The sequence below is a fragment of the Zophobas morio genome, unplaced genomic scaffold (genome assembly GCF_036711695.1).
Source record: "Zophobas morio isolate AGI-343-1 ecotype UQ-CSIRO unplaced genomic scaffold, CSIRO_AGI_Zmor_V1 ptg000017l, whole genome shotgun sequence".
NCBI lineage: Eukaryota > Metazoa > Arthropoda > Insecta > Coleoptera > Tenebrionidae > Zophobas > Zophobas morio.
This window is the reverse complement of record NW_026972122.1, coordinates 2865847-2887347: the sequence shown is the minus strand read 5'-3', so window position 1 is coordinate 2887347 and position 21501 is coordinate 2865847. Positions and strand designations below refer to the sequence as shown.

Below are 21501 nucleotides of genomic sequence, written 5' to 3'. Positions count from 1 at the left end.
TGAAGCCACCTTGGTACTCTCCAATTTCCTTCTCTACTTTCTTTATTACTTGGTCTTTTATATACGAGGCAAGAATTTTGTAGACTACATTCAGAAGTGCTATTCCTCTATAGTTGGAGCATTTCATCTTATCCCCCTTTTTATGTACTGGAATGAGAATAGCTTCGTTCCAATCTTGTGGCATTTGTTCTTGCAGCAAAATTTGTTCTAAAAGTTTCTGTATCTTTTCTTCTAGCTTCTCTCCCCCGTATTTTAGTAATTCCGCCGTTATTTGATCTTCTCCCGGACTTTTGTTATTTTTTAATTTCTTTATTATTTCCTTTACTTCTCTTAGATTTGGTGCTTTCTCTTCTTCTTCACCATGTATATCTTCTTTGTTTAAATTTTCTTCTATCATTCCTCCATTTTCTTCTCCATTTAGGAGTTCGTCGAAGTACCTCTGCCAGAGTTCTAAAATGTTTTCTTCATTTCCTACCAGTTCACCTTTTTCGTTTTTATAGAACACCGAACTTGATTGGTATCCTTTTTTTTCTTGTTTCAATCCTTGGTACATACTTCTTATCTCTTTATTTTTGTAGTTTTCTTCTATCTCGTCTAGTAGTCTTTCTTTATATTTTCTTTTCTTTTCTCGTAAGAGCCTTTTACATATTTGCCGCTGTTCTTTGTATGCCGTTAAATTTTCTTCTGTTTCATTTTTTAATACCTTCAATCTTAAAGTTGTCCTTTTTTCTAATTCTTCTTCACATTCCTTATCAAACCATTTTTCGTTTTTATTTTCCTTCCCTGTTTCTTGAGTACTTTGTGATGACGCTTTTTTTATTCCATTTTTAACTTCCAACCATAAATCTTCTATATCTTCTGTATATTGCCTTTCACTTGCTACCCAATCATTCACCATTTCCAAATACCTCTACCTCTCCTCCTCATTTTTCAATCTAATACACGTTTTTAAATTTTTGCGTTCTTGGTTCTTCCTGTTTTTTGCAACTGGTACTATTTGCTTCATTTTTACTCCTACTAAGAAATGGTCTGTGTCCAGATCTGGTCCTCTATAACTTCTTACATCGGTTATACTTCTTTCTTCCATTCTTTCAATTAGGACATGGTCAATTTGATTTACAGTTTTTCCATCTGGTGCAATCCAGGTTCCTTTGTGTATTTCTTTTTTTTTGGAAATATGTACTTTTTATGATCATATCTTTTTCTCTAGCAAAGTGTATTAAAATCTGTCCATTGTTGTTTGTAACTTCATGTTTGCTATGTTTTCCAATCGTTGGTCTAAACAATTCTTCTTGACCAATTTTTGCATTTAGATCTCCTAATACAATCTTTAAATCATATTTTTTTATTTTTTCATATTCCTTATCAAGCGTCTCATAAAATTTTTCTTTTACTTCTATATCTGTTTTTTCCGTTGGTGCATGTACATTTATAAGCGTAATCTTCTGATATCTTCCTTTCAGCCTTAAGCAACTCCTATGTGATATCGCTTGAAATTGCAGTATATGTTGCTTTAGTTTTTTATGTACAATAAAGCCCGTGCCTCTAATTTTGCTTTTATCTCCACTATTAAAATATATATAGTCTTCTATTTCTATTATTTGATTCTCTTTTTGTTTTGTTTCTTGTATAGCTACTACATCAAAACTATATTTCCTAATTTCTGGCACTAACTTTTTCAACGCTCCTTCTTCATTGAGACCTCTGATATTCCACGTAGCCAATTTTACAATTTTCTCTCTTTTATTGTCTATTTTTTGTACTTTCTCCATTCCCTTAATACTAGATTTCTTCTTGCTACCATCTTCTTTACTTTGTTCTCCCTTTTTATTTAAATCATATCCATAATCACTCAGTCCGTTTTGTGGTTATCTGCATATACCTTAACCTGGTAATCTAGTTTTTTTGAGGCTTAAGCCTCTTTTCTTCGTTATGCCAAATGAAGGTGTTGCCGTCGCTTATTAATTTATTGTAGCCTACCTTGATTTTATGTCCCTTTTCTTTATGTTCTTTTGCCATTTTCCTTATCGCCGCTTGTATCTTTTGTGGGGTTGGTGTTAGGTCATCGTTGATATATATTTGCGTTCCCTTTAATCTCGCTTTAGATTTAAAGATTTCGATTTTCTTTGGAAGAGATTCTATCTCGCACACTATCATATCGTTAGCTATTTTGTTTGCTTTTTCAATTTTTACCTTTACGTCCATGCATTTCCCCATAAAGATTTCAATTGCTTCCCTCAAACTTCTTTCTTTCGTAACTTCTATTTTCATTCCTGTAATTAATATATTGTTTCTTCTGTTTTTTCTATCCATGTATTCCACTTGTTTTGTTGCCACTTCCAAATGTTCTATGTTTTTTGTTAGGCTCGCTATTTCAGTTTTCATATTCTGATTTTCTTCCCTAAGTTGTTGTATTTCTTGTCGATATTCCTGTTGTTCTTTACGTATTACTTTAACGTCCCCTATTAGTTCTTTTACTATTTCCTTTAGTTCTTCCATCTGCTTTTCCTCCTTCTTTCGATTTTTTCCTTTCACCGGTGTTCTTAGTACCTTTTTGCTTTTTTTGACACGTCGTTGTCGTCTTCCTCTTCACGCTTTCTTTTATTATCATCGGTTGCATAACCGTCGCTATTTTCTTGACTGTACCCTGTATACATTCAAGCGTTTCGTTCCGTCCGTACGAAAAACTTATCGCCCAAGTCGACCTTTCGGAAGCGATAAATTTATCTCAGATTCAGTTTTAATAAGCGTGTCGTTTCTACTTGAATATCTCTTTAATTCGTTGCTTTCTTACGTCTTGTTCTTTACCTGGATTAATTCCTTTATGCAGTCCCTCCCGTTGCAACGTCTTCTACCTCAATTCGTGCTAGTTTATTCACTCGAAACCACCCAAACTTGAGTTTAATTGCGGAGCGTTAAACTCGCACGTATACCACTCGCGGCGAATCTCTCTCAAGAATGATAGTACGAAAACCATTATATATTATATATTTACTGACTTATTTTAAAACATTGTCATTGTCGGAACTAATGTTTAATAAAGTCTGTTTACTGGATTTATTCTTGTTCTTTTTATGTGCATCGTCACTGCAGTGTTGTTCAAAGTGTGATTTTTTTTCGCACTTAAACTAGGAAACAAAAATGTGAACATAATTCAAGCTTCTGTATTTTAAATGTTTACTTAAAACTTTTCCACACACTTTGCAGAATAACTCATTGTCTTTGGTTGAAGAAGGAAATTGAAAATTAGTGTCCGAATTATTCCCTAACCATAATTTGATTTTATATTTCATGGATGATTTTACCTTAGGCACTTTGAGGATTCTTTGCTGTATGCACAAAAATCAAAACCGGCCCCAGCACACTCACTAACACGCAAAGACACTCAGTATCACTAACAATAAACTTCTAAAATAAAATGCTTTTTCAGAGATTCACCTCCTTCCGACTATAATCTAAATGAAATGCAGGCCAGCGTTGTCAGTTGGCGACACCAACCCATACCATTAAACTCAAAGGCGTTGTTTACAACCCATTTTTAAACAATCTTCCAGCCAAAGCAATGAATTCCGAAAAATCTTCTGGGTATCGAAATCTATAAGAAAATATCTTTGGCTAATTTTCGAAAATGGTTGAAAAATGGTCGAAAATGTTAAAAGTAGCCAAAAGCAGTCTTATCTTATCAAATAGTAGTAATTTCTTTGATTTTATCACATGACCCAATATCAATCTCCTGATGATATTAACAATTCTAGATGAGGTAAAGCATGATCTTTCGATTACAATGACTGTTTTTTCTCAGTTGACATGTTGATTTTAGACCGCGATCCGTCAAAATAGCTCCGTCAAAAAAGACTCTTCGCGTCAATTCGTGGGTAATTAGCAATGTTTTCATGAAAAAAAAACTTTTTTTGAAAAACGAAACGGTGGGTTGACCAACAACTTTTTGCATGTTATGCACTTTCAGAGTAATTAATTTTGGTTCAGAAATTAAGGTAGGTATCCTCTGCAAACGTGACATGGTTTAAATACAAGGTATCTATTTGAAAAAACTGAAATATCGACATTTGAAAATTGTAAAGTTCTAGAATTTTTTTATAAACCGTCTGTTCTTTAAAATTTTATGTAATTGATACTACAATAAAGCGCGTACCTGTATTTATCCCCACCTGGCAAAAGCACTCCAGAATCTTTAATCTTTATCTTTAATCTTTAATCTTTATTGATCATTCTACAGGTAAAAACCCAGTTACAGAGATCAAAGTGTACAATATAAAATACAATAACACAATAAAATGACAGGGTATACGTAATAGAGACAACAGAACGTTTCACGATTCCACAACACTTAAAGCTGCACGAGCATGATTTAAAATCGAATTTATTGAGTCATGGTGTAAATCACAATCTTGATAAAGAACATTATATGTGGACATCAATACTGCTACTGGAGTTTTGACTGCTACATTGGTACGGCTGTAAGAGAGCTTGGACAACGGAGCCTAACGCAGCCCAGGACGAGGAACATTAAACCGAAGGGAACCCAAGATAAAGGGGCAATCAATTTTACCATGAGCTAACTTATATAGGAAACGCAAGACTGTTAACATTCTTCGAGTTTCTAGAGAAGAAAATTGAAATCTATTCAAGAGAATATTGTAATCGATGCCACGTACAGGATAAGCACCGTCCATTCTGAAGGCGAGAAATTTTAAAAAACGTCCTTGCACTTTTTCAATGGACATATTATATGTTCTATAGATGGGGTATCAGATCAACGCACCATATTCAAGGTGAGGTCGTACCAATGAGCAAAACAGGGTATTCAAAATGGTCAAATTGGTAAAATTTCGACAGTTTCTATATATAAAACCGTAGATTTTGAATGCCTTATTGATAGCATTAAATATGTGCTCTTTAAACATAAGTTGAGCATCAAACAGGATACCTAGATCTTTGAAATTGAAATTGCGGAGTAATACTGTTCCTTCAATTGAATATTGTAATTGAGTTTTTTTGTAAAGGATACAGTACTGCATTTAGATAAATTTAGGCGAAGACGATTAGAACTACACCACTTGGATAGAACATTGAGACAATTTTGTAATGTGACACAGTCAGCAATTGACCCGATTTCCATGAAGATCTTTAAATCGTCAGCGAAGAGCAATTTATTACAGGGTTCCAGCGCGTCAGTAATATCATTGATGTACATTAGAAATAAAAGAGGTCCAAGGTTGGATCCTTGGGGGACACCTGATGTTGAGACAAAAACTATAGATTTAAATTTACGATGTACAACTTGTTGACGCCTATTGAGAAGATAAGATTTCAGAAGAGCAAGAAGAGAGTTAGAGAAAGCAAAGGTTTCAAGTTTCTTAAGCAGGACGTAGTGATCAATTTGATCGAAGGCCTTCTGAAAATCCGTATATATAACATCAACTTGACTATTTCTATCTAGCGCATTAGAAGCGAACTGAGAGAAACCTGCTAGATTAGTAATGACCCATGCTGATATTCAGAAATATAATTTTTAACAAAACGAGCATACAAGATGCTCTCAAATACCTACTTGGAAAAATTGCATAAGATGGATATGGGCCTATAGTTTGTGACTTGGGAGGGATCCCCTTTCTTTAGTACTGGACAAATTTGTGCCAATTTCCAGATATTAGGAAATGTAGATGACTTCAACATAATATTAAAGATATGTGAAAGCGGTTTAGAGAGAACATGGGCACAATCTTTTAATAAACAACTTGGGATGCTGTCAGGTCCAGAAGTCATAGAGTTCTTCATACGCTTCAATTCTCCAATAATTTCATCTTCAGATATATATGTAACCGATACTGTGTTGTTAACCTTCGTGAAAATAACATCGTCTGTGAGAGGTGAAGAGTCAATAAAAACACTTTTGAAGTAATCAGCAAAGGAGTTAACAATAATATTAGGATCAGAGTTGCATTCATCATTGTAAAACATTGTACCGGGAATACGCGTAACACCTTCTTTGAGCGGACAAAGGACCAAAACTTTTTTGGATCCAGGGTAATGTTCTTTTCCATCTGCAATCGGTATTCGGTATATGCGTTAGTGATGAGTTTCTTAGCATCAGATCTAAGTTTCCGAAACTGGTCATGAAAGTACAGTTTATGAGTCTTCACATATTTACTAGGCATGACCGATTTGAGTCGAAGACATTTTATAATTTCTTTGTGGAACCAAGGAGGGTATATGCGTCGTGTTTTCTTGGAAGAGCCAACTTTGGGCACGCACAAATCAAATAGAGAATATAAGACAGTGTACATGTGTTCACAGGCGTCATCGACATTGCTAAAATTGTATATATTGGACCAGTCATAATTTAATAATAAGTCATAAAGGCAAGGAAAATCAGCTTTTCTAAAATTAAAACCAGCGTCATCAGAGTTAAAACAGAAATTGCTACTTTTCTTGCAAGGCACCAAATCAATATGGACTAATAATGTAGGATGAAGTGGATCTTCTGGTACCAGGAAAAAATCAGATCTCAAAACGGTGCAGGGAAACGTAGAAAATATAAGGTCAAGCAAACTGTCGTAGTTATTCAGAATATGATTATATTGGCAGAAGCCGCAAAATGATACCAAGTTATTAAGGCAGTGACTAAAGTTATTGTTTAATTCGGATCCAAACTTAGGAGTATTAAAATCACCTACGAAGAGAACAAGATTGTAATGGATTTGATCAAGACTGCTAACGAGATCAAAGAAATCCACATAATCAGTAATAGATACAGATGGAGGGATATTAACAGTAAAGATAAAAAAAATGCAAGTAATTGGAGAGAAAGATTTCAATTCCCACAAAGTCGATGGATGGAATAGCGTTGGTAATATTGGAAACGTCAACTGTACAACACGAAAACTTGTTATTGATGGCAATCAAAACTCCGCCACCTCTGACAACACCCAGATGTTTATACTTTCGATCACAGCGAAAGATGCAATAGTTGTCAGGAAATAGTTCTGAATTTGCAACGTCCTCATGTTTCAGTAGGAATTAAAACGTCGACCTCGTCAACACAAGATAATAAGTTGTTAGAAAATGAGTCAAATTTGGAGTTTAAGCCTCTAACATTCTGATATAAAAAGCTCAGAGTCGTAGTGATGAAAGTACTATTAAGTGAAGTGTTTTGAATTAGAGAATTGGATGCCGTTAGACGTGAAACTAAGTTATTTTTATTTAAAATTTGGGAACGCAGACGAACCGACTCGAAAAAACTGAGGTTTACCCTGCATAGAAGTTGAATTATTGATTGGAGTGGTAAATATTTCATTTCTAGGAGCTGAAGTATAATGCTAGCATTTTATCGGAGAAATAGGTGCAGTATTTAGGGCATCAACATTGCCTCGAGACAAGTAATCAACAAGAGAAAATATTATAGTTCTCTTAGTAGCGTCATTGATGGAAATATGAGATTGAAACTGTCTAAATATAAATTTATTTGCATCAAGGAAAAATATATAATTATGCGTATTGGATGTTGCAATTTTATGTAATTGACAATTAATCTCATATGCAAATTTGTTTAAGACGGGACGATCTGGCGAAAATGGATAACCAATAAGAATAATCTTAGTATTTTTAAATTTGTCAGAAGTTAAGTCGTTGAAGATATCATGATTCAGTATTTTGCCACTCGATACTTCTAGATCTCCGCCAAATATCATAACGAAGTCTTGACAGTGAACCGACGAAATGTTATCGGCAACTATCTTTTCAAAAGATGCATTGGGCTTGATTATGGAAGAAACGTCGTATTCATTGTGTGATAGATATTCGTTGAGAAATTTGACACAATTACGTCCCTTACCATCAGCCAGTAAAATAATTTTACGTCGATTAAATAGTTGGGTCTTGGGCAGATACGGTTTATCAGTTTCAGAGGGTGTACAAGCAGGTGTTTGGTTAATAGAAATTGACCCTAAGTTGGTTTTAAAAATAGTATCTACCACAGGCTTAAAACCATTAAATTCTTGTCTAACAGACGTCGTAATAGATGATTTTAGATCATCACGTAAATTCTCAAATAACATGAATACGCGTTCCCCAACTTCATCTAAAATATGTTTAACAGAATCCTTGAAGGACTTCTTCAATTCATCAAGTTCCGCTCTAAGAAACTCGTTCTGTTCACACAGGAGTGTGATAGTCGTATTTTCAAGGTCAATTTTACTGGATTTATTACATCGAGGACAGGAGTTAATTGAATTTACATCATCAGCAATTAACGAATAATTTTTGAAGGAACGCAAACAGCGCAAATGAAATACATTCTTACATTTAGTACAAGTTGTAGAATTAACCACCAAACTCTTACATTTACAACAAACAGAATTCGTTATGTATACAAAAAGAATAATTAAAAGACGGGGACACACACTTCACCCCTACGGTGCTTTTCGTGGGGACTTATTAAAGAAACAGACAAGAAAGCAACGGAGAGGTTATGATGTGTAAGATCAAAACAGAGGTTAAGAGTTTACACGAGAAAAGAAAACTCAAGTTTCACTAACATTACTTTAAATATTAACGAATAAACAGTAATAATTACGATAACAGTAATAAGTTCACTTGTATCACACATCACGGGTTTACCAGAGACGAAAAATAAATGTAGTAGCAAAACCTAGGACGAGGCTAATGAGAATACATCAAAATATATACGTGTTTCATTTAAATAAACTAACTTGTGTGTTACATCTTAGAAACACAACACTCCGTATAGTTAAAAATAATCCTAGAATACAGTCCTTAAAGAACCGTACAACTTTGATTTTAGATTTTCTGATGTATCTCTAATAATTAATGATACATGGAACACCGCGCGGTTAGTGACTCATCATCTATAAATAATAAAACACGTATTTCATAATGTTTCAGTATTCAGCCCCTAAGGGTGGGTTTTTCCAAAATGTAGTTAACCTCTGGTTTCGTAACTTTTAGTTAACTTTAACTCCAAGTTAACTAGCAGTTAATTTTGAATGCGTTTTTCCAACAAATTTGTAAATTTGGTTAGAAAACTAACAGTTAACTATGATTTATATTTGGTATCTATGCCAACGTTTCACAAATCTGTTGTTTATTGTGATAAATGTCATTCAAATTCTTCTGGTGTGATTATTTTGTACAAAAATGAGTAACACAGAGAAAACAAAGCGGTGTTCTAACTTTACGAGAGAAGGGGAAAGGATTTTGACCCAATTGGTTCATAAAAACAGAAATATAATTGAATGCAAAAAAAGTGGCCAGGTAACATGGGAGCAGAAGGCAAATACCTGGCGTACCATTGCAGATGAATTCAATTCCAGTGTTGGAGGGCAATTTAAAGGGGTCCAAATTTTAAAATGCAAATACGCCAATTTAAAAAAAAAGTTGCAAACGTTTATCTTTGTAAAAATTCTTTTCTATCCCATTTTTCAAAATAGTTTATATGTTCCGTTAAAACTCTTTGTTTTCGTACAGGCACCTCCTCATCGTCGCTATAAACGTTAATATCGACGAAATCCATCATTTTACTGATGACAGTTTTATAAAATCAAACGTCAAAATATGAAACTACTAGTTAACTGATACTTTGAGTTCTGGTTAAATGAAATTAGAAGTTAACTTTAAACCGTTAGTTAACGGAAATGGAAAAACACTGCAGGCCTAGTTAACTGTGAGTTAGGTTAAACCGTAAGTTAACTAGAGATGGAAAAACCCAGCCAATTTGTGTGTAAAATCTCGCATAACATTGCCCCTTTAATACCTATATCTAATTTTATAATATATAGTTGTAATATGTCAATACTGACTTACCTTGTTGCCAATAACACTTAAGAAACAAAACTTCTTTTGCCTACCATTGAAAATCAGTCTGGAGAAACAAATATGATGCACTTTAAAGTACCAATAGCACAAAATAAAAAACTGATGTTAAAATCATTGCTTTTTATTGTCATTGTCTTTTTTTTTAAACATCAGCAAAATAACAATAATCTTTAAATCACTTAAGCTGACATTACTTAATCATCCCCGAAATCTAATTTTACATGCTCATAAATGCATTTTACAAACTGAATCGCAGTCTCTCCCGGTGTAGGCTTACCGCCGCTGCACTCGAAAATTTGCGTACTTTGGTCGTCAGTCACTCCAGTCGCTTCAAATTTACTTCTAATGACTTCGGTGTCGAGCTCGCCTGACTCTTTAATCAGTCCCTCTTTTTTGAAAACGCAGAGAAAATATTCTTTATATTTAGGATTATTGTCAATGTTTTCATGAACTCGGTCGCGCTCTAGTTCTTCATCAGTCAGGTCATGTTCACTTTCGCAGCTCGAAATGGTTGCCCCGAGATGGCCTAATGTTTCTTCATCGAACTCAGCCTGAGGTTTTTTTATAAATATTGCAAAATGGAACTGTGTTGAGAAAGAACTCTTACCAAGGTACATGTTGCAAAAAGTAGAATGACGATTGGTAGTCTCATCATGGCGTCAATGCGTGTGCACGGTACTTGAATCGAAGAAAAGCTGTTTCTGAGCTATATATTTGAGCTATTAAGGTCAAACTTTATCTTCCGTATACTTCTTTTAGTGTTAATGGAATTGTGTAATCAAGTAGTTATCAGTGGCGGCTGGTGAGATTTTTGGTAGGTTGGGCAAGTATAGCTAGGTACCTAATCAAAAGTAAGTATGTTTTCTATGACGAGGTTCTTACAGCCTAAAATTTCCCTGATTTAAAGAATCTCTTGATTCATTGTGATTACGGAGTGCTTGTTCTTGGGTTGCTAAATAAATGATCATATCAGTCAGCTTCGTTATCATTTCTCTATTTTCTTTAACCAGTTCATTATATTTTAAAATAGATAGTTACTTTGAACATGGGCTGAGTCTATTGAACTTTGACTATTATTTTTCCCAAACAATTTAAATTTTAAAGACTCATGAGTATGCTGTTCTGAGTCCATGTTTTTGCAATGATTCGAATAGGTGTTTAAGTCGTCGTGCCCACCAGTCCAAGGACTTTGCTTAGTCTCAGAAAATAAAAGACAACTTCAGTCTTCAGTAGTAAAGTTTGTTTCACTTTTCGCTTGCCGTGGGCGAATTATACTTATCATATCAATTATTATTAAACCCTCTGTTACCTCTGCTGCCTTTATTTTTTATTATTAAATTTTTATTATTATATATACATATATTTAGTCTGCTAATAAATTTAGTCTCCAGTAAAAAATTTACGATATCGTCATTATTGTTGATCACCTCCCGAATGATAATACCTACGAGTTTTCTGGTTTTACCCAATGCTGAAGGGGATGACAGGATTATACCTCGTGTTATAACTTGTCAAATTGTAATCATTTGTCATGGCTTTGACGTTATGATTATTGCACTAAGCACTTATTGACTAATTGAGTAATTCCAAAACAATTAAATTAACTCACCATAACCCCTCAGATCCTCAAAACACTAAAAAACAATTTTGCACTTTTTAACGGATCACGATGTGACACGAGAGCACGAGACAACTACGAAACTATCCGATTGGGCTAGCCCAGCCCGTACCGTCAACCCGTCAACCTTACAAGCGGTGGCTGTGCATTACCGAATACGATGTTACGATATTCGTAATACCAGATAAAATAAGACTAAAATGTTTTTTTTTTCAGCTTAGATGCGGATAAATTTTTCACTATGACGACTAGCCGTAATGAAAATAGTCTTATTAGCTTGTGTTTTGTCCGTATCATTTACATTAAATAAAACAAATTGAATTTATTAAAAAGATTACATTACTGATTATTTGAACGAAATTATGTACCTATAATTTTCAATGCCATTTTTCAATTCTCATTATTGCAATAATTATACTTCTGAGCGAAGCTCCAATCCAATATGTAGTATGTATGTGTATGCTTTATATTTGAGTTACGGGCTAGCCCGAGCTTGGGGACTCGTGGTCCGACCCCACTCCACGCCCGCCAGTGCAACAGGACCTGCGACGATGTAGTCTTCTCTGTTTTTCAGACTAATCTGGGTACGGAACGCACGTGCAGATTAATTCAGGCGTCTCGGGCAAGCCCTTAGATCAATTTTATCCGAAAATTAGGAGTATAATGAGCACGTGGTACGTAAGAAAGTTTAATGAACATAATTGCAAGGATTTATTATCGGCTTTATTATTTATAAAATTTGAGAAATTTATATTTTACTAATTTTAAAACCTCTAAAAAATTAGGTTGGGCATTGCCCACCTTGCCCACCCCGACCAGCCGCCACTGGTAGTTATACAGAAACAATAGAATATAAAAAATTGTGGAAAAATTCGGGGACAAATATTTCACTTTTAATAGATTTAGAGTCTTTCAGCAACACTTCAGCAAAGTGCAAATGGGTGTCGAGGTCGGAAATTAGGATAGGGAGGTGTAAATGGGAGAGAACGTGTATTAACATGATCGTTTGGTGAAAACGGTGTCTTTGGTGGTAATTCGTTTATCGATGATGATGTATTTTTATCAGTTTTTTTTAGTTTGTCAATAATAGTTGTAAGATCGTACATATATAGTGGTGCAATCATGTTTTGAAACTGATAGTTTGTATAGAATTTTGGGTGTAAACCCCTCTCACAATACTTAATAAACTGACTGTCATCCATGAGTGAATCGACGTCGTATGCTAACAACTTCAGTTTGTAAAAATATTCTCGAAATTGTTTTCTATTTGTAAATTCAAATTCGGCATCTCTATTCGATTTTAATGGACATTCTACTTTAAATCCTATACAATATCTTTCCAGGTACTTGAGATATTGTTTTCAACATAGTTTTCGTACCAACGGTTTGCTACATCGCTCAAAAATGCACCAAAATAAACTATTTTCTGCAACCCACTATGTATATAACGTGTTAAGCGAAATGTGTCATGTTTAGTAGGTTCCTAAAAAGTGTTGTAGTATTACAGGCATCTACCTGTATATAATATCCAATATTATGTTATGTAAGTCCATATAAATTTATTGTATTTTTTTAACTTACAAAAAAACCTGCTTGTTGTAGTAGGTAAAGATAATCTTCTAATTCCTCAAAATTTGTTTAGCTGTGGTCTTGGCGGCATATCTTCTATTACTGTTTTCTTTTTGATTTGTCAGATTTGATGACGTTTTCATGTTGGAGATTTGTTCACTCGTTTCCTTTAGAATTTCTTTTGTTTCGCACATATTTTTTGTATTTGTTTCAAGTCTAAAGTAATATTATGTTCGTTAGCACCTAGTTCATTAAAAATTGCAGTAACATACATTTGCAACATTTTATGGTAAAGCGCCTCACTTTCAAAAATAATCACCGTAAGTTCTTCAAAATCAGCGGGAGTATCTTCAGTGATTAATGGTGATATTTCCAGCTTATCTGAAAAAACTGTTTTTGTTGTTTACGTACAGTTATTAAAAACAACAGAAGCACGTAAAAATTAAAATGATTACTTCATTAGAATTATATTAACTTACCTAGTGTAAATGCAATCCACACTGAATGGCAGAAATGTTCACAAAACTGCATTAAAAATGAAGTGAGTTAGGGATCCACGAGAAAGGTTCGGTGGTTGTGAACCAAATGGCCAAATGGAATTCGAAAGCTTCACTGTGAGTGTGAGGTGCAATAAACATAAATACTGAAAAAAGGGATCGTCCGACTGCATCCCCTAAATATCTGGTGGATAGTAAATGCAGAATTTGAGCGTTAGTTTTTCATTAGATGAAATAAATTTAATAAAATTAAAAATCAACCACTCTCTAATTTTTTTGGTACGCATCATCGCTTTATAAACGTCTTTTGTAAAATCAAATTTCGACGAATGGATTCTTCAAAACCTTGTCCAGTTTCAGGGACAATGGACAAAGAATTTTTATGACTTTGTTTGTGTCGTTGGGTCTTCCCTATATTACCCCAGATGTTCTATTTATAATTTGCCAAGCAGGTACTTACAAAATAACACTTCAAGAGTGAACAACCTTACAGAAATAATTATTAGAAATTATTAGAATGAAAAAACTTGTCTTTGGTGTATTTATAATAAAGCCGTTGTATATTTCGCTCTGAATATAATTAATAATTAAGCATTACGAACTCACTGACGAAGGCTACTTTTTAAGGAATACGACGACCCACATCTAATTGACCATATAATCTTTAACAATAAGTTTCAAATAATACCATAGTGGTTTTTTTAAATTTTGATAAGGTGTTGTAAAACTATATGTGAATCGCCACATCTGATATGTGTTTGTTTCTGTCTTTATTCCAGACACTGTATTTATTTATGTACGTGGGATTTTAGGGGCGGAAACGTATACCTGCGTAAATACTGTAAATACAGTGGTGTCGAACGAAGACAAAAACAGAAACATACCCGATGCATTATACATTACACTCTCTTACCGACATTAAAAAAAAATTACACTATTTTGTCATATCTGCTGCTTTATTATCAGTTTTCAGTTAGTTGGATATGAAATGAAGTGAATTTTTTGAGAAATTAATAATTTAAAGATCAACCACGAAAATACTCAATTATAATTAAGTATACATTATACATTACTAGTTTATTTTAGAGCCTAAGATTACATTGGAAAAATCTAAACTTTTGAAAATTTAATGTTAAATAGATATACCTATAACTGAGTACGAAAGCCAATACACAAAACTCGATGATCAATTATTGTTCCGTATTCAAATTATTATTTATTGTCCTTACGATCAAAGGGAAGAAATTACGATATCGCTGACCTTGAAATATATTCGTTTTTTAATTTCGATGTTTTTCTTCGTGTTGCTTTTGTTATCGATCATCATATTTTGCATTAGAATTAATAAAATGATGAAATATATGATTTTATTTTTCGAGCTCATTTCAAAATTCTGTATATGTATAGCTGTTCCTTTTTGGCAGTGACGCATAGGCAGAGGTTAAAAAATAATGTCTCATTAGTAGTCTTAGTTCATGTTACCTGTTAGATGGGACATTTTTTAATTCTGATCATAAACTATATGCATTAAGTCTCTTGTTCTGTTTTATAAAGCGCAGGTCGTTATGGACGTATAAAAATAAAATTATAAATAAATATAATTAGATGGAGATATAATATGAAAAAAAAAAAAAGAGCAACTCACTATTGGCGTCATTTCACTTGTGCAAGATTTAACACAAAGAAGAAATTTCTTTTTTAAGACTTAGCATCTTTTGTTTATGAATATACTATTTACTTGCAACACAAACATAAATAATAAATATAAAATATACCTATATAATACTCGGTATGTATGTTTTTAAATGTTTTTTGTGTTGCCTTGTCAGAAACGTTAATTTTCAATTTGACATGCCATTTTATAAAACGAACTGAAAAGCACTTTACATAATTAACTAATACAAATAAAACATTCCGAAGCATGTATATATATATTATTCAGATATCTAGTAACTAGAGTTAATATTACTATATATTTATTGGTTACATAACCGCAGTACTCCATTGTGATGTTACAAGGCTTATCTGCCAACTATATCGCTGCGACATAATAGTGAGATTTCTAGTAAATGTAGTCAACATTACGTGTTAGTTGCATAGCATGAGTACTCCATTGTGATCTTTAGAGAGCGGATTCATAAGCACAAAAAATTAAGAATAAGCGCTTAAATAAGCACAACATTTTCAATAAAAAGTTTTATTTTAAGCAAAAAAGCATTAAAAACATAATCATATTACAAATCAAAGAACACTTCTTAGAACTTTGGATAAAATATTATTACAATAATCCTAGACTTTATATTTTACACACGTATTTCAGTTTTCTTTAAAACAATTTATGATTGTAATATGTTCCAAGTTGTCCACTGTAAAATTTTTTCGCCGATCATTTAAAATGTGTTTAAAATTGGAGAATGTGCGTTCAACATCCACACTCGTTGTTGGCGCAAATTTGAATTTTGCAACTAATGTTGAATCTAACTCCAAATTTTCCACCTTCTGACCTTGTTAAACACGAGCAACGTCGGAAAGAACACCGAAACCTGCATTTTTATTTAACACTTCGTCAAGGTTTTGAGATACTCTAGTACCAATATCACCCCTTACTGCGTTTGCTTGTTGTTTAAATTCTTTCACTAAGTTCATGGCATCTACCAACAACATGTTGGGTTTTTCTAACTTTTCTATTACCTCAAATACGAATTGATAATTGCTTCTTAGAAAAGCTAGATCTTGTCGCAAATCTTTGTTTTCCAAAATATTTATGCAATCTTTAATCGGTTGAGAAGAATCTTCACTAAACTCCGTAACTACTTCCTCAAATTCTTTGATTCATTTGTCATAATAAAATGTGGCCTGTAACCATGTTCCCCGCCTCGTTATAATCGACTCTGGGAGCAATGGTATGTTTGGAAATTTTTCCTTAAAATGTTGCACTCTTAGTGGTGCTTTAACAAAAATCCTTTTATCATTTGCCACTAATTTATCAACAGTAGGAAACTGCAAACGTATTCTTTCAGCCACTCTGTTTAAACCGTGGGCAATGCAAGTAGAGTGAATTAAATTGGGGTACAATATTTTTAGATTATTCCCTGCTTTCAACATATAACGACCTGTATCCGAGATCATCAATAAAATTTTATTCGCCGGTACGGTATTTGGCAATAATAGTGACGTAAGACTATCATTTACAAATCTGGTAATCGTATTGCCATTTGTTTTATCTAACATTTTCAAACTTACTACATACTCTCGACTAGGGAAATTTTCATTTAAGATTCCAACAATTAAACTTGCCACGTATCTTCCACAACTATCGGTTGTTTCATCGAGAGCGAACCATAAATAATTATCTCCAATGCGATGTTTAATTTCGTTGTAAACTTGCTGAAACACTGGGCCTACATAGTTTTTTCGGAGAGTACTTTCAACCGGAATATGTCGATTGCAGTGTTTTTCAAGGAATTCTTGAAGAGGGCCTTTCTCCAATTTTTTTAAAGGTACATTGGACTGGATCATCATTTTACATAAATCGAAATTAAACTGAAACTGCTCATCTTTTGTGGAAGTAGATGCAACAGATTCATGTATGGTCTGCTGTTTAATTTTAGAAACTTCAAACATTTTCTTCCTTTCTACATGAAGAGTCGTTCTGACATGTTGCGTCACGTTATATTTTTTATCACTTTGAATGTAAAACAACGTACATATACAGGAATAACAAAGAAAAATAGATTTTGTTGTTTTCTAATTTTAGTTCTGGAAAATCCCTTATCCACTCATCAGGCGTCGATTTTACTTTCGGCATTCTTTTAAAATATTAGTAATATTACCAAAAATAACTCAACATGTAACAAGGGAGAACCACCTATAACACTGTACTACGACAGATGCGATAGACTGATGGTTGTGAAATAAACGGTTCATTTACTTAAAAGTTTCCATTAGAAAAATTTTAAGGTAGGTAGTTGAGTACAATAATCCTTTTTCCTAGAAAATCTTCAACGGTCTTGCCGCAAAATGCCGAAAAAGAACATCTGGTTAAAAGCTTTAATTCATTGTCAACGGAAGTAAGGATTTAAAGTCATAAAATCTATGGAGTATTTTTCCAATCCTATAATAAAATTTTATTACCCAAACGACTGCAACCTATTCACAGAAAGGGTCTTGAGTAAGTGTACTTCAATGGTCAAGTCCAGGTAAAATGCATACGATACGATACGGCTAACTAACAAGTATTTGTCATTCCGACAAGGCCGGGATTTGAACAAAATATGCATTAAAACTCATATTCGTCGAAAAAAGCATTAAATAAGCATATAAGTTTTAATATGCATAAAATTGAAAAAAAAGCAAATAAGCATAAAAAAAATGTGTCAAATGACTCCAAATTGTATCATAGTTACAGATATAAACAAGTTTTGAAGTGCTTACATTTTTCACAAAAAGCATTAAAATAACTTGTGTGTTACATCTTAGAAACACATAGTTAAAAATAATCCTAGAATAGAGTCTTTAAAGAACCGTACAACAGGAACATATGTCCATACTTATATAAAATTTTAAACATAACACAATATAAAAAACTGATGTTAAAATCATTGATTTTTATTGTCATTGTCATTTCTTTTAAACATCAGAAACATAACAATAATTTTTAAATCACTGAAGCTGACATTACTTAAGCTTGACCGGAAAAGATTCCTACATGAATATTAATGCATTTTACAAATTCCATCGCAGTGTCTTCCGGTGTAGCCTGATTGGCGCTGCAGTTGAAAATTAGCGCCCATTGGTCGTCAGTCATTCCAACCGCTTGAAATCTACTTGTAATGACTTCGGTCTCGAGCCCGCCTGACTCTTTAATCAGTCCCTCTTTTTTTAAAATACAGAGAATATATTCTTTGTATTTAGGATTATTAACAAAGTTTCCAGCAGCTCGGTCGCGCTGTATTTCTTCATCAGTCAGGTCATGTTCACTTCTGCAGCTCAATATGCTCGGCTCGATTTCGCTCAATGATTCATCCAACACAGCCTGAGGTGTTTTTTTTTTAATATTGCAAAATGAAACTGTTTTGAGAAAAAAATCTTACCAAGGTACAAGTTCTAAAAAGGAGAATCAAGAATGGTAGTCTCATCATGGCGTCAATGGGTGTGCACGAGACTGACTTAAATCGAAGGAAAGCTGTGTCTTAAGCTATATATTTAAGCTGTTAAGTTCAAACTTTATCTTCCGTATACTTGTTTTAGTGTTAATTGAAATGTGTAATCAAGTATTTAATCCAGTAACAATAGAAAATAAAAAAATGTGTATTTTTAAAAAACTCACGGACAAATACATATTTCACTTTTAATAGATTTACTTAAACCTGAAATTTTTTTAGTAGGTCTTGAAACGGGTTTCACTCAATAATAGCTTTAAAGTGATCTGGGGAGATATTATAAAATAAAAACCAATTTGCCATGTTAATTCACTATGTCCAGACTTGGATGCGGCACCCTGTACAAAAAAAATAAATAAAAAATTTCACTGTGATATTTGTCTGGGTGTTTTGTTATCTTGTTCAGTTGCTTTACAAAAATATGCAAAAATAATTATAATTTTGAAACTTTGAAATGATTTATTATAAGCAATTCAATCTAAGAGAGCGTTACAGGAGTCATGTCATGGATAATTCGTAAATATTTAGGACATGTCCAAGGATCTTGATGAACGGCAAATTTTATATAGGAATTTTAAATTTAAAAGCAAAGTTTACACTATAATAAAAGCAACATAAAAATGTACAATTTCACGTTAATGTAACTGCCATTACAAAAGGAAAAGTTTGCATTATATTTGCCTTTATATGCTTTTTATTTTCGTGTCATAAATATTCCAGCAATATTCCATATCAGATAATAATTTCCAGTATTTGCTTCGGTTTTGTGGTTTCACTTAATTTCACCCATTATTCGAAAGTATCATACAAACATAACACACCGTCGTTATAAAAGTCAAAAGAATAGCTCCTAAATTTAAACGATCTGTTTATTTCCATGTTAAATATTGTGTGCAACACCGCATTCTTAAATGAGTCGTATTAAAATTTAAATTAACAACAAAACAAATTAACAAATTAACAGTTTTTCACATTTCTACAAATTTTAATTCCCAAACTATGAAAGAAGGTTATCTGTTTCACATGACACACCAACAAAAATAGTTAATTTTAATTACAAAAGGGTTGATATTTTTATATTGATGACTCAAAACTTCGAAAGTGTTTTAAACTTTCAAACTTGAAAACTAAGTTGAGATGAATTTTATCATTCCAATGATGCTGAAGCACATAAATCAGTGTACACCTAATACATTATGTTGAAACTAAAATTGTGTTATCTAATTTACCTAAATAATAATTTAATCGCCTCCCTTAATTTTTTATTATAATCTTTGCTACACATCAGAAAAATAATAATACTCTTTAAAGCCAGAAGCAGTTCAATAAGCTATGATAGATAGTCCTAGATTACGTAGCAAATAGACGTTTTTACATAATTTCTTGCACAGATCATCAATTTGGTGGTGCCAGGACAGAGTACTATCAATATGAACCCCCAAACATTTTGTACAGTATTCAGTTGAGTGGAAGGAAAGCTGTTTATTAAGATACATTTTTTAGCTATTGAGGTCAATTTTATTTTCCGTATATTTGGTGTTGTTTTAATAGTTAACTAGTTAAAATTATTGTTATTGAGAAACAATAGAAAATAATCCAGAAGATTTAGATATTAGTATAAGACAACGTTGCACTTCTCTTGTTCTTAGATACGAAAAGATCGTACATTCTTTAGTATTCTTTAATTTTGATGATGTCTACTTGTACGAAAATTGTAACAAGTGACATCAAAACGTCCTAATAGAACTTATCATCTAATTTACTTAAATAAATAATACTTTAACAGTTTTGCAAACATTTTTTTATCATTATTTTCAGACATCAAAAGAAAATAATCTTTACATCATCACATTAAATCTAATCTTCGATATGCTTGAGAACGCATTTTCCAAATTCCATATTAGCTGAGTCTTTTTTAACGTTTTTATCATTCACCCCAACTTCGTCTCGGCATTCCTTAATGGCTGACTTGAGTCTTTCCACTTCATCAACATTGTCTGCCTGAAAGTTTTTATAAATTTTGAAACGAAACTATGTTGAAGAAGAAACCTTACCAAGGCAGAGGTGGCAAAAAGAAGAATCACGAACGGAAGCCACTTCATAACGAGTAAGTGTACACAGTGTTAACTTGATTGAAATAAACACTATTTGTTAAGTTATATATAGTTTAGGTATTGTGGTCAAAATTTATCTTCCGTATAGTTGTTTTATCGTTAGTAGAAATAGTTGAACAGTTATAATTATCTTTACCAAGAAACAATACAGAATAAAAAAAAGCGTTTAACATGTTTGAGATAATAAAAACTCGAGAATATATATTTCACATTAAATAGCGTAACGTAGTGCATGAGCTGCTAATTTCTTTGATTTTATTGCATCACATCAATCTTCCATTATTCCACTCTGTCAGTCCCTGGAGTGGAGTTGGATTTCTCACGGTTTTCCACAAAACCGGTGGTGTCCCCCAGAGAACGGTTTAGGGACCCGTTCTTTTCGTATATAGATATAAATTACTGTTGTCCCTATACAAGGTGAGATGCAAAGTCGACGGGTAATTAGAGATTAATAATTAAAGACGACCAGGAATTTTTACTTAAATAATTCTAACATGTTTTGATGGCAGTTATAGTTAGAGCACATTTCATGAATGGTAAGTATTTCTGAATGTTAATCCTTGGCGTCGGTACATAGAAAAGTCGTTGAAGGCGCGATGATGGCCTGGGTACCCAAAAGTGAAGCTGTTCCAAAAGCTGTGGACAATCGATGCCATGATGTATTAGTTTTTTAAGGAAATATAGAG

General features: G+C 33.1%; 1 protein-coding gene across 1 annotated transcript; it reads right to left on the bottom strand.

Moving 5' to 3' along the window:
- Positions 1–11948: 11948 nt before the first annotated feature.
- On the bottom strand, positions 11949–18680 carry LOC135130587 (uncharacterized). The gene is made up of 3 exons (XM_064057991.1): positions 18633–18680; positions 18269–18574; positions 11949–12053 (listed from the first exon to the last, which is right to left on the bottom strand). The coding sequence occupies exons 1-3, from the start codon at positions 18678–18680 to the stop codon at positions 11949–11951; spliced, it is 459 nt and encodes a 152-aa protein (XP_063914061.1).
- Between the last annotated feature and the right edge of the window lie 2821 nt (positions 18681–21501).